The sequence below is a fragment of the Grampus griseus genome (genome assembly GCF_964374135.1).
Source record: "Grampus griseus genome assembly, chromosome: 2".
NCBI lineage: Eukaryota > Metazoa > Chordata > Mammalia > Artiodactyla > Delphinidae > Grampus > Grampus griseus.
Window position 1 is genome coordinate 157,147,111 of NC_139018.1, and position 13,765 is coordinate 157,160,875.

At 43.6% G+C, this 13,765-nt stretch overlaps 1 protein-coding gene across 4 annotated transcripts in view; it reads left to right on the top strand.

Annotated features, from left to right (window-relative positions):
* CDC123 (cell division cycle 123) overlaps nt 1–10,348 on the top strand; it is a 56,498-nt gene extending 46,150 nt beyond the window's left edge. For 2 of the 4 annotated variants that reach the window (XM_082647999.1, XM_082648002.1), the window contains 4 exons: nt 68–241; nt 5,617–5,742; nt 9,178–9,315; nt 10,111–10,348. In XM_082647999.1, coding sequence (XP_082504125.1) covers nt 68–241; nt 5,617–5,742; nt 9,178–9,315; nt 10,111–10,137 — 465 coding nt within the window. In that variant the 3' untranslated portion in view covers nt 10,138–10,348. The remainder of the gene's footprint in view (nt 1–67; nt 242–5,616; nt 5,743–9,177; nt 9,316–10,110) is intronic. The other 2 variants (XM_082648000.1, XM_082648001.1) reach the window with 2 other exon arrangements.
* The last annotated feature ends 3,417 nt before the right edge of the window (nt 10,349–13,765 follow it).

Sequence of the window (13,765 nt, forward strand, 5' to 3'; positions counted from 1 at the left end):
CCTTTAAGTGGTGCTCTTAATCCCCTCTCCTCGAGCACCCCGAAACAATGGTCTCTTGCCTCTTCAGCAGCTCCAGACTTTTTCCCGGACTTCCTCCCGGCTAGCCGTGGTGCACTCAGCCCCTGCAGGCTGTGTTCACGCCGCCAACCCCAGTCCTCTCCCTGCCATCCGACCGAAGCCCGAGCCTCAGCTCCCAGCCCCCGCCCGGCCCAGCGGGGGAGCAGACAAGCCTCTCGGGCTGGTGAGTGCTGGTCGGCCCTGACCCTCTGTGTGGCAATCTCCCCGCTTTGCCCTCCGCACCCCTGTTGCTGCGCTCTCCTCTGCGGCTCCGAAGCTTTCCCCCTCCGCCACCTGCAGTCTCCACCTGCGAAGGGGCTTCCTAGTGTGTGGAAGCCTTTCCTCCTTCACGGCTCCCTCCCACTGGTGCAGGTCACGTCCCTATTCTTTTGTCTCTGTTTTTTTTTTTTTTCTTTTGCCCTACCCAGGTACGTGGGGAGTTTCTTGCCCTTTGGGAGGTCTGAGGTCTGCTGCCAGCGTTCAGTACGTGTTCTGTAGGAGCTGTTCCACGTGTAGATGTATTTCTGATGTATTTGTGGGGAGGAAGGTGATCTCCGCGTCTTACCCTTCCACCATCTTGAAGCTCCTCCCACGTGTGTGTCTTCACGGGTGATGGCATCTGTTAAGAGTTAGAAAGAGGAGGCATGAACTGAGATGTGGTACTAGAGATGTCACCTGGCAGAGTTTCAGCTTAGTGGAAACAAATCTCAGAGAAAGGACGGGGAGCTGGCACAGTAGAATGGGTAGGAACCTGAGCTGGTGTGCGCCCATGGCTCTGTTCTAAAGCCGGACCCCGGCGACATCCAGTCAGTCACGCACCATTGTTTATCGAGAGCCTGTCCTGTGTTAGATGCTGGGCTTCTAACAAGCAGCTTCCAACCAGATGATCTCTCGACTGTCAAGGAGCTTATCTTCGAGACTTAAGCGTTCCAGGATTGGCCTGGTAGCGAGCAGGATGGAATCAGTGAGGGAGGGAGGGAACCTAGCCCATTGCCCTGAATGTGCGGCTCAGAAGAACTTTATTCTCATTTAATTCAGCATCTCCCTTAGTCCATACCACCCTGTGAGTTGTGTTATTTGTTCCCATTGTTCAGATATTCAGTCTGAAGCATTTCTGTTCTAATGCACTTATATTTAATGGCATTTGAAAATTTGGGGTTTGCTGGGGTGTCTCAGTATTTCCCTGGCACATGCCCAGGTCTGCTGTGGTTCAGTAGGGCTGGCAGGTCCGTGCACATGTGTGAGTTGGTGAAACAGCTATATAAATGTCTTAAGTGAAGTTGGACATGGACGTCAGTAATTATGACTGATCTGACAGAACTGAAAGCAGTTTGCGTGCTTTTAAATTGGGAAACACGCCAGTGTAAACATCCTGACGGTTTCTGAGAAGAGATGTCAGCCATGATGTAAAACTCATTTGCATTCATTCAGTGGTACTTGTATCACTGTTTCTTAGACATTGTCTTGAATATATAATTTTATGGCTACTCTTGTGAGAAAGTTAACTCTTCTTTTATGTTGTCTCTGATCTGAAGTATAACCAAAGTGTATCTAGGCTTGGTGACACTCTGATGTGTCCACGTTCTGACAGCAACTGGGCAGGTGGACTCAGTGTTGAGAGCTTCTACCTGTCCAGTATGTCAGAGCTACAACGCCCCCATCCAGTAGGTCTGGGACGAGGCCTTGGAATATGTATTTTAAGAAGCTTTTTGGAAGCAACCTAAGTGTCCATCATCGGATGAATGGATAAAGAAGATGTGGCACATATATACAATGGAATATTGCTCAGCCATAAAAAACGAAATTGAGTTATTTGTAGTGAGGTGGATGGACCTAGAGTCTGTCATACAGAGTGAAGTAAATCAGAAAGAGAAAAACAAATACCATATGCTAACACGTACATATGGAATCTAAGAAAAAAAAAAAATGGTCATGAAGAACCTAGGGGTAAGATGGGAATAAAGACACAGACCTACTAGGGAATGGACTTGAGGATATGGGGAGGGAGAATGGTAAGCTGTGACAAAGCGAGAGAGTGGCATGGACATATATACACTACCAAACGTAAAATAGATAGCTAGTGGGAAGCAGTCGCATAGCACAGGGAGATCAGCTCAGCTCAGTGCTTTGTGACCACCTAGAGGGGTGGGATAGGGAGGGTGGGAGGGAGGGAGACGCAAGAGGGAAGAGATATGGGAACATATGTATATGTATAACTGATTCACTTTGTTATAAAGCTGAAACTAACACACCATTGTAAAGCAATTATACTCCAATAAAGATGTTTAAGAAAAAGAATAAATCTTAATGTATACCAATTTAAAAAAATCATTTAGGAGTTTGGGGGAATCCCAGAATGGAATGCAGAAACTGAGAAAAGAATTTAAATGTATTACAAATCCCAGTTGTGGGACATTCTGCAGAATGTCTGACCAGTAATCTGCAAAACTGTCAAGGTCATTGAAAACAAGAGTCTGAGAGACTGTGAAAACCAAGAGAAGCCTAAGGAGACATGACCATTAAATGTGATGTGGTATCGCTGATGAGATCCTAGAACAGGAAAAGGAAATTAGAATACAGTTAAGAAAAATAAAAGACAAACCAAGAGCTGGGAGAAAATATGTGCAATACACATTTCTGATAAAGAACTTCTATCTAAAATTACACAAATAACTCTTAAAACTCAACAACAACAAACAAGAACTAAATTTAAAAACTGGGCGGAGTACATTAAAACTCTCTGTACTATATTTGCAATAACTATAAATCTAAAACTGTTCTAAAATAAAAGTTTATTTTTAAAGAAAATAAAAGCTTCTTAAGTGATGATAATGCACAACTAGAATTTAGAATAACTACTTTAGGTACTTGAAAAATGATTCGGGTCCCCCTATGTATTTTTTTTTTGGTATGGTTATTGTCTTGTTATTAATTTCATTGCTTTTGGGGATGAATATCATCTTGTATCTTTGATATTGTTGAGAATGGATCTGCAGCCTCATCATTTTTTATTTTTTATTTCTGTCTTACGAGTGATTGAGAAAGAAAGTATAATTTCTAATGTGCTAAGTATTCTTTAGATATTTGTTAGATTAAGATTGTTAATGTCATTAGTGTGAAAATATACATAGAAGGTCTGATTCTTAACCTTGCTCCTCTGCACTCCTATGGTGTTAGTTTCTTATGTATCCTTCCAGTATTTCTTGATGCAAAAACAAGCAAGATACTTATTTTTTTCCATCTTTCTTACACAAGAGTTAGCATATGATATACGCTTGCACCTTGCTTTTTATACTTTTTAAAAACAGTGTATCTTGCAGAGCTTTCCCTTTTCTTACAAGGCATAGTATTTCGTTATGTGGATGTACTGTCTAGTTTGATGAGTCACTTCCCTATGGATGAATGCTTAGCTTGTCTCTAGTCTTTTACACACTGTGCTGTGGTGAACAGTCCATATACTGGTGTGTGCACATGTGTGCATGTCCTGGTCTGAACTGAACTCTTTCAAGGAGTAGACTCTGTGTTACTGATCTTTATGCCCTCATGCCTGGCACGGTGTTTGGTGCATAGAGATTTAATTGGGTGGATGGGGGGGTGGCCAGTTGGTTGATATTAGGAAGGTCGGTGTGACCACTCTTGTCTGATGGGTTGCCTAAAAGCAGAATTTCTCAGGATGTTTTGTTCCCGAGGTGTGACATGAAAAACATATTACAGGTTTGAAATCCTTATCTTGATAGTTTTATGCCTGATTACAGCTGGCTTATTTTTCTTTAAACTAGAGGATGGCTTCTGAACTACATAACAAATTCTGCCAGCTATCAGTCCTAACAGTGGTGATTTTATTTGTTTTTTACAATGTGGCATATTTTTAGTTTATACAGCTAAATATTCTGATGCTAACAGGTGCAAAAGTTTTTTTTTCTTTCTTTTTAATAAGGAGATAGTTTTACTGGTTATAAAATCTCAAGTTGAAATGGTTTGCATTTTAGAAAGTACTCATTTTGTTAAAATAACATACAGTATATCAGAGACATCTGAGTAATTGCTGAAAAAGCAAAGCTGAAATCATACCAAGGAGTTGATTGATGGCTGACATTATTTCACGTAGTCAGAGAAGGTACGAGTGGGCACCAAACTGAAGTGAGGATACAAGTCAAGTGGCAAGAAGGAATTGCAGGGTTTCTCCTGGGGATTGTAGAAACCAGGAAACTTAGCCAATGGTATATGGTAGAAACTTCCTGCAGTAGTTCTTTGCCTCTTATTAGAGGTTTCTAGTTTGCAGCCAATCCTAGGAAGATGTTTCATCTTTCTTAAACTTTTCCTTTAACACAGATGAGAAACAGTGCTAGATGTTAGTAATGCTGGCTTAGCAGTCCAGTTCCTTTTCAATTTTACACATGTGCGGCTGATCAAGACACAATTGCTACATATTTACAGAAAAAACTACCAACAACAAAACGGTACGATTAAATAAATGTCTCAGTGAGAAAAATCAAAAGGAGCAAAGATGAAAGTTTCAACGAAACATTTATCTAGTAAAATGTCACATAACGTCTCCGTGATCAAATGTGTTGACTTTAATCTCCTGGCAGGATTTCACAGATTTTCCAGCTCCTTTACGTCGGTGCTCTGCCACTTTATACCAAGGTGCAAAGGTGCAGACTCTGTCTGACTTGGGTCAGAGGTGTCCTTTCCCTGAGGCTGGAACCTATCACTTTGGCCATCGCTACTCTCAGAGTAGGAGAAGATGGCTTTTCTTTTAAAGGTTGATTTCTTTTCTTCATCTCCCTTTCATGTACCATCAAGTTCTGTCATGCAGAGAAAACAGTTATTACATTGAAATGAAAGACAGCTGAGCATTTTCTCATGTCTTTCGTGTGTTTAAAAAAAACAAGCCTCGGGCTTCCCTGGTGGCGCAGTGGTTGAGAGTCCGCCTGCCGATGCAGGGGACATGGGTTCGTGCCCCGGTCCGGGAGGATCCCACATGCCGCGGAGCGGCTGGGCCCGTGAGCCATGGCTGCTGAGCCTGCGCATCCAGAGCCTGTGCTCTGTGACGGGAGAGGCCACAACAGTGAGAGGCCCCCGTACCGCAAAAAAAAAAACCAAAAAAAAAAAAACAAGCCTTTGCAGAAACCTCTCAGGGCTCAGGCGTGGTGCTGAGAACTGCTGGCCTCTTCATGAAAGATCATTGAAGTCACCTTTGAGAGCATTGCAGTCATGCTACTTCGGTGGAACCATTTTGTGAGATTTTCCTTTCCCTGCTTGGGTTTTTGACATAAAATTCTCGTGTGATTGGAGGCAAAAGTCTACGTATATGTCTTCGTCGGGCTTTCTTTTCAGGGTCTCTCTTCCGCCTTTATGGGTGGCCTCCCCTTTGGCGCTGTGCCTGCACCACTTAGACAGGTGGCCCCTTCTCAGATGGGGCCTGGAGGAAACTGTCTTTTGAAAGAAGTGATGTGATTTTTAAGATGACCTTTTGGGTAGAATAAGATGATCTTTCTGATAAGCCAGATTACAGACTTTATTTTATACTTATTGATCTTTCTTTCTGTACTGCAGGGGAAGGTGTGGCTGATTGATTTTAATCCATTTGGTGAAGTCACAGATGCGCTGCTGTTCACTTGGGACGAACTGTTATCTGGAAGAAACTTAAAGGGTGATTTTAGTGAGGAAGCCCTGGAGCAGGTAAGATGATCAGAAAGATCCCCAGGAAGCCTGTCAGTCCACTGAGGAATTGCTTGCTGGTTCTCCAGGCGCTGACACAGATTTACTCATAGATGCTTTGCTGGGTTCTTCGTTTCATACTCTCTCGTGAATGTTTTCTGGCTTTCACAAAATAGTTGTATTAGAGAAAGGGTGTGCGCTTTGATTCCTTCACTTCACTTTGTCTAAAGTGAAGATGATCATCTGATAGTTTCTTTTCTGGTTATTTTTCTTTCTCTTGGCTCTTCTGTCCTGCCCACCTGAGAATCCGGACCGTGGGTCAGGTCACGCATCTGTTTATTCTGGTCCCAGCCCCGGGCTGCCACGCATAGTTAGAGGGATGTCGCCCCGATGCGCAGACGGGGCGGGGAGGGGGCTTGTCCCAGTCACCACCCCCAGCTTCCTGTGGGCTCTGACCGCAGGTTCTGTCGCCCTCACCAACGTCCCCTCCTGCTGTCCACGGTGGCCGTTCCACGCACTCCACGCTCCTCTGAGCTTCCGTCCATCACTCCTGTCCTCCTCAGCAGCTGCTTTCATGTCTTCCCTCTTAGGAAAAGAGAATCCATCGGTGAGAACTCACTCCGTTTAACTGTTGTCAAACCTACAGACTTACCTGCATCCTTCCCCGCCCCCGAGTCTCGTCTCTGCCCCTGCGTCTCTCCAGGTTCCTGGGGCTACCATCTGTCTTCTTTCCTTTTTCCAGTCTCTTCCTTTCTCTGTAAGCAAGTAACCGTGTTCTGACGCCTCCTGTCATAGAAAGCAAGACTTCCCTCAGCCCCGTAATGCCTGCTCATTTTTAAAGGAAATTCTAAAGTCACCCATAATCCCACCTCCTCGAGAACCACTGTTAATATTCTGGTGTGTAACCTGCCTGCACATACACACGAGGCTTTCTAAAGTAAATGAGAGTGCTCTGCGTCTACAGTTCTGTCCACGGAGCTCTTCATTTCGTACTCTCTCGTGAGTGTTTTCTGTCTTTTACAAAATACTTTTATTTTCACACGGTTGTTTAAAAACACACAGAGAGAATTAGAAAGAGGCGAGACTTGAAATCCTACTACCTAGAAATGGCTATTCTTACCACCTCTGTTAAGGTTTTCTGGGCATTTTTTGTTTATATACACATGCGCGTGCACACATTATTTTGGCAGTGGAGTCCTGCGAGTTCCTCTCCTGCTGTTGGGCCACTCGCTAGTCCTGTGGCCACCGCTCCCCAGCCCGCTTGCCGCCGGGCCTCCCCCGGCTCCCCCCGCTTCGCCCCCCCACCCCCGGTTCCGAAGAAACTGTTTGTGGTGAGGGCTCCACCAACGTGTCAGGAATTCCAGCGAGCAGTGCACGGCCCTGCTCTTCCTTAACGCTGGGCCGCGTCTGAGCTGTTACCTCTTGTTCCTGTCACACCCTTTCCCCTGGTTTCCGTGACGCCTGCTCGCCTCCCGGCTTTCTTCCTGCTTCTCCGGCTGCTGCCTTGCCCTCTGTGGGAACATCTTTCCTTCTGTCTGTCTCTGATATAGTCCTTTTCATCCTTACTCCGTCCCAGGCCGTCCTGGGCCTTGTTTTTCTAGATCTGACTGTGGTCCCGGTTTTCCACATAAAGGCGCTTGCCCTGCTGTGTGGGCCTCGCCTGCGGACTTGCCTGCCTCCTGCCTCGGGCTGTAGGTTTCCGAGCCCATTGATGGGGTCTCTGTTCTCCATGTGTCTTTGGGGCTACACACAGTGCCAGGCACAGCTAAGCTTGATCGAATTAGTGAATGAAGGGATCTTATTCCTGCTGGCATCTTAAGAGTTGTGGGCCATTAAATCTGAGCGTCAAGGAAGAAGATTTGGCACAAGGTTATTTTTTTTCCGGTACGTGGGCCTCTCACTGTTGTGGCCTCTCCCGTTGCGGAGCACAGGCTCCGGACGCTCAGGCTCAGCGGCCATGGCTCACGGGCCCAGCCGCTCCGCGGCATGTGGGATCCTCCCGGACCGGGGCACGAACCCATGTCCCCTGCATCAGCAGGCGGACTCTCAACCACTGCGCCATCAGGGAAGCCCACACAAGGTTATTTTTAAATATGAGGGACAGAGTTATTGGATAGAAACAGTTTGCACAAGATTCACTGTATGATCCAAATTCATTCATTCTTCCTTCCCTCCCTCCCTCCCTTTCTTTCTTCTTAATGTAAACAACCTCATATTGGAGGTTGGGGATGACAGAAGGGCAACAGGAACTGGCCCCTGCCTTTCCCCAGCATCACCTCCCGTCTGTCCTCCACCGCAAAGGGATCTGCCTTCCTTGTGTTCCTCGAAGCCACAAAGCCCTGCCTGGCCTTCAGGTCTTTGCACTGGTCGTTTCCACTGCCTCCAAAGCCGTGTTCACTCCTAGACCTCACGAGGCTGCTTTCCTCCTACTTCTCAGTTCTCAGTCCAGACGTCGCCTCCTGAGCAAGGTCCCACCTGGCCCCCCTCTAAAGAGGAGTCTGCATGGTTCTCCTCTTACCATAGTGCCCTGCTCTTTTGTTTTTATAACACTTTTTACTCTCTGGAACAAGCTTGTTAATTTATTATTTGCTTGCTTGGTGGCTGTCTACCATCTTGTTTTCCAGTTTTTCTCCCACCCCTAGAACAAGGTCCAGCAGACAGGTGTTTCATGAGTACTTGTCAGATGGCTGGTCTGTCTGTCATAAGGTGTGGCCTGCTTTCTAGGGCTCCATGGTCCTGTTCCATCCAAGTTCCCGGCCTGTCTCCACGTGCTGGACACGATCCATCCCTCACCTAGGTCTCTGCCTCCCATGAAGCCCAAACACAAGGCCTCTGGCTCTGAAATCCTTTTCAGCACCAGGCAACATGTGAATATCCTATGCAAGACTCAGAGCGTGTACAATAGAGAATGTGAAGACTTGTTAAATATGATCCTTGAATTTGCAGTTTTACATAGGTGCTGAGAGGAATCTACAAATAAGTCTGTAAAATGCCGTGAGAAAAGCACAGCAGCGTTAGGGGTTCGGAGCACTCGTTTGCCCTTACTGTTGACTCTGTTCTCTAAGGAGTATTTCCAGCAGTGCACCTGTGGAAAGCGACAATGTTTATAAAGCATGCTGGCCTGTGTGGGACCACTCGAGGCAGCCTCAGGCCTGGAGAGACCCGCAGCCCTTCATGGCCATGGTGGCTGCACACCCAGCACTCAGGGACCACCTAGCCCCCCGCAGGGACTCTGGCTTCAGATACCTTAGATGTGTATTTTCTTGTGAACATGTGGAAGTAGTTTTGAAACCTTGGTGCTTTCTTTTACTTCAGTATCTGATTTTCTTCCCTACGTAGTACAGAAGAGGACATGGAGTAGGAATTGCTACACCGGTCGGTATCTTTTTCAGTTTGAAGAGTAGACTTAAAAAAGGTCTTTCTCAGCGACTTTCCTTTTTCTTTTCCTTTGTAAAGGATGCTCCGGCCTTCCGTTGCACCAACAGCGAGGTCACAGTTCAGCCGAGTCCCTACCTGAGCTGCCGGCTGCCCAAGGACTTTGTGGACCTCTCCACCGGGGAGGACGCTCACAAACTCATCGATTTTCTGAAACTGGTAAGGTTTATGTGTACTTCGTAGGCTGGCCAGCTCTGCTTTCAAGTTGACTCTTGAATATTTCACTTTAGTTATATACCACGTAGACTTTTATTTGATGATTGGGAATTAATGGGCAAGAATTACTAATTGAGGTCATTTTATAATGACATATGTCAAGTAAGCTGAAAGATTAATTTATTGATTAAAATGACAGAAAATGTTTTTTATGTGTATGGTTTGAGTAATTTTCATAATACTTGTAATCTTGAAGAAAGTATGTATAGTTGACCCTTAAACAACCAGGGGCAAATCCACATATAATTTATAATGAACCCTTCGTATCCACGGTTCTGCATCCATGGATTCAGCCGGCGGTGGGTCCTCAGTACCGTAGTATTTGCTACTGAAGCAAATCCACATGTAAGTGGCCTGTGAAGTTCAAACCCATGTTGTTCAAGGGTGAACTGTATACTGTTATAGGGCTGAGAGCAGATCAGATCTCTCCTATGGGTACTCCAGGGGGAAGGTGAGTATTTGTATTTGTGTGTGTTTCTGGGTGGGAATATTTGTACATAAAGAAGAAAGAGAAGAAAATGTTCAAATATCTTGAGGATAATGTGCCCAGGAGCCAAAGTGATAAACTACTTTAATGAACTACATAAGGCATGGGTTTTTTTCCATGATAATTTTCAACCACATCTTTTGCTAAGGGCCTCTAGAAAATTATACTTGCTGACAGAAAAAGCGATCTTGGCTGAGCAAATATCCCAATTAGAATGTGCTGTTTTAATGCATCTTGGTTTCCTTTGACAGAAAAGGAATCAGCAAGAGGATGACTGATTAGCATGCTAGAGTTCAAGGCCAAGTCACACAGGAAACCACTGCTGCTTCTGGAGGCCGTACATAGTCCACAACCTCCTATTAACCCAGTCAGTGGGGGAGGGGGAGGGGGCAGCGTGGAAGTCAGTGGCTTTTTATATTCATGTATAAAACTGGGGGAAATGGAGGGCCTTTGCTACTTGTAAAAATAACACAATAAATAGATCTTAAACATAGGAAACCATCCTGTTCTGATGATAAAATACTTTCTATGAAATACCTTGTTCTTTAGGTTCAGTCTATTTATATTTATCTCTGTTCCTTGTGCTATTTTTTTTATACCTGGCAGGTAGCTGGGCAAGTTTATATTTGTTATACAGAAATGGGTTCTTTCTTTATCATTACTTTTCCCATTGAAAAAATAGAACCTTATATTACTATAGAAAATACTTTTCCTACTTTGAGGGTTTTCATGTAATTTTTCTATCAGTTGAGCTTCGGTTTGGGTATAGTTAAAATAATACAGACTTCTCAAACTGTCAACCATGAATTTCAGTATAGTACCTAAAACTATCACAGATATAATTCAGCCTTTCAAACAATTATTGGAATTTGGGGGGAGGTAGATTCACTTTTTGAGGCCACCGTTTTAGTAATTCTTCAGTGTCGTGACTGATGATATGTCAGCGATACCTGATTTACTCAGCACTCGCTAAATGCTAAGACGCTCTGCTAAGTGCTCTTTATGTGGTATTTTACATCACGGAGCAATTTAAGAAAACAGACGTTACAGTTTCCTAGGGTATCTATCTAATGTGGTATCAAAGAATATTTTACTAGTTGGAGGTATGTTTCTCAACATCAGAGAGCATGTGCTCCCATAGAAAGATAACAGAGAGAAGTGGGGCGAAATCTCCCCTTTCTGTGTAGTTAAGGCAGATTACGTGTAGTGATGAAAGATATCATTTCTCATTAGGTTATTTCGAATTCTAGCATGCTGTGTGGTTTCTCCGTTACAGTCACTTGATATTGGTGTTTAAAATACAAAGATCAAGTGTATCAAATGCCATTTCTGAGGCCAACTGTTTGAGGTATAAGTGCTTCAAAAATATTTTTGTTTTTTAAACTGCTCATGGCCTTCTGTTAACTCATAATGGAGGGATCTATTGTGAGTTGATTTCGTCTTAGCTCCGAAGCTGGCTTCACCAAGATGACACTTGACCAGTCAAAAAAAGGAAATGTATTTGATACCAATTGAAAAAGTTCAGACTATGTATAATAAAAAGACTCAAGCAAAATTTAGCAAACAGTTTATAAAAAGGACAATTCTTGGTGTAAAACTCATTAACTTTTTACTTTAATTTTCCTGAGGGTATGATTGAGTTGAACTCGCACCTCCCTTTTAAAAATGTGATTTGGTACATTGTTTCTGTAGTATATTTAATTCTAATTGATTATCCTGGTGTTAATATTAAATATAGGATAACATGCAGGAAATAGTCTCCTAATTCAGATGTCATTTATGCCTGCCTAAAGATTAGTTTTCGAATTATCCTTTTATTATGTTGGCTTTATCTATTCTTTCTTTGAGGTACCTCAGGTTTGCGCTTGAATTTAGAGAGTGGATACACGTGTGATTCCTTAGTCTGGTCCTGAAATCCTGCCTTCGGAAGAGAAGACATTACAGATCTTGATTCTGACAGGTTGGGATAAACACGTTTACTTTGTCCTGCAGGCAGTGGCATGTAGCCCAGGCCTCGCCAACAGCAGGCTTTGCCAAAAGTTCTGTTTAAAGAAGTGTCATTTGGATCTGCATTTTCTGAGTTCATAGATCTTTCCCATCTACTCAGCTTTTTTTTTTTTTTTTTTTTTTTGGAAATTGAGGATCATGTCTGTTAAAAAGCAAACAAAGCTTGTGTGACTGAGTTCTTCAGCTTAAATTTGTTTTCTTACCTATAAATTGGGAGAATAATCAACTCATGCCTCCGTTAAATGAGATGTAAAGCTTTTCATGTAGTGCATCGTACGCAAGCCCCTAAGAAATGTCAGCTATTATTACCATTCTGCTTTGCAGACTTATGTAGATTAAAGGCAAATTCTTTCTGAACCAAAAAAATTTTGAGTGGAAAGGGACTTCAGAGATCATTCAGCCCAGTTTCTTTTCCTTTTTCCCCCTTCCCTTTCCTCTTTTTCCCTTCCTTTTTTTTTTTAACAGAAAACTGCTCACAGAAGTTAAGACTTGTCCAAAATTGTAGCAGAATCAGAACCACAAAAGAACCTCTAGTCTAATGCTGCTCTCTAAGGATTTGTAGCCTAATATTTTTTGTAGATAAGTTTCAACCAGAACAAATTATTATTTTAATAATAAAATTTTCAAAAAGAATTGTTTTTTAAATAAATGTAAGTACAGGTTCGTTTCACACATCTCTGTGCAGAGAAATTAAATAAAAAGATACTAAATATAGAGAAATTAAATGAAGAAATAACTGAAAGATTTAATTCAATTTCATGTTTGTATTAACTAGGCTGATCTTGAGAGGAGACTTAGCCATCTTTAAACATTTTAAAGACAGAATTCCTATTTAACTAAACGTTTTATTCATGTGTTGTCTTGGCTCATAGAAAACAGTTTCAGTAAGTGTTCTAAGAAAAGAAATAGTGATAAACGCGCCCTCCATATGCACTGCAGCTCTATTATGTATACACATTAAGAAGAGGCTTGAGGAATGGCAATATAAGACCTAGTAACAAAAAAGTGGTTGAAGCAGCAGCTAAATGCCCCATGTCATGAGCTTAGGCAGTGAGCCTGGCATTAATTACCCGAAGAGAGAATGCATTCAAATGTGTCTTTTTTTTTTTTTAACCAGGGAAACCAAATAAAATGACACTTCTAAATACATATAGACAGAAAAATTAACAGAGGTGGAACATTAAGGTAAAGATGCTGAGGCAGCGACTTGTTCATCCAGCAGACATTTTTCGGGTCCAGGACAGTGTTAGATGCTGTGTGTACACCTTAAGCGTCCTGCCTTCAGAGACCTAACAGGATACAGGACACCATGATAGACTCGTACGTAAAGAAGGAGGGTTTGATGAGTTGCAGCAACTTGAAGACCTCTGTGGGTGCAGAAAGAGCGGTCAGGGCCTCGTCCAGGTGAGATGTTGGGATTTCATTCTCAGGTGAGGCGGGAGGCCATTGGGAGGTTTACGCAAAGGAGAGACATAATCTCCTTTAGGGCTTTGAGGTGTCACTCTGGTTTCTGGGTGGGAAGCGGAGCCATCAGTTAGGAGACAGTGACTCGTGATGGTCAGGGTGGCCCCTGCTGCGGGGGAAGGCGGTGTGAAGACATGAAGTGCAAAGATTGGGGATACAGCCAAGGGGAAGCACTGATGGGATGTAGGGCGTGAAGGAGAAGGAGGGTGTGAGCTGCCGGGTGGAGGGGAGGCAGTTTTCTAAGCATGAGAAGGAATAAAAGGGAACCAGGTTAGGGAGGGAAATCAAGACCTCCGTCTTGGACATGAAGAATTTGAGATTGCAGTGACTTACCAAGTAAACACGTCGAGAGACAGTTGGATTTAACAATTAGAACTTGGGGAATTCCCTGGTGGTCCAGTGGTTAGGACCCGGCACTTCCACTGCTGTGGGCCC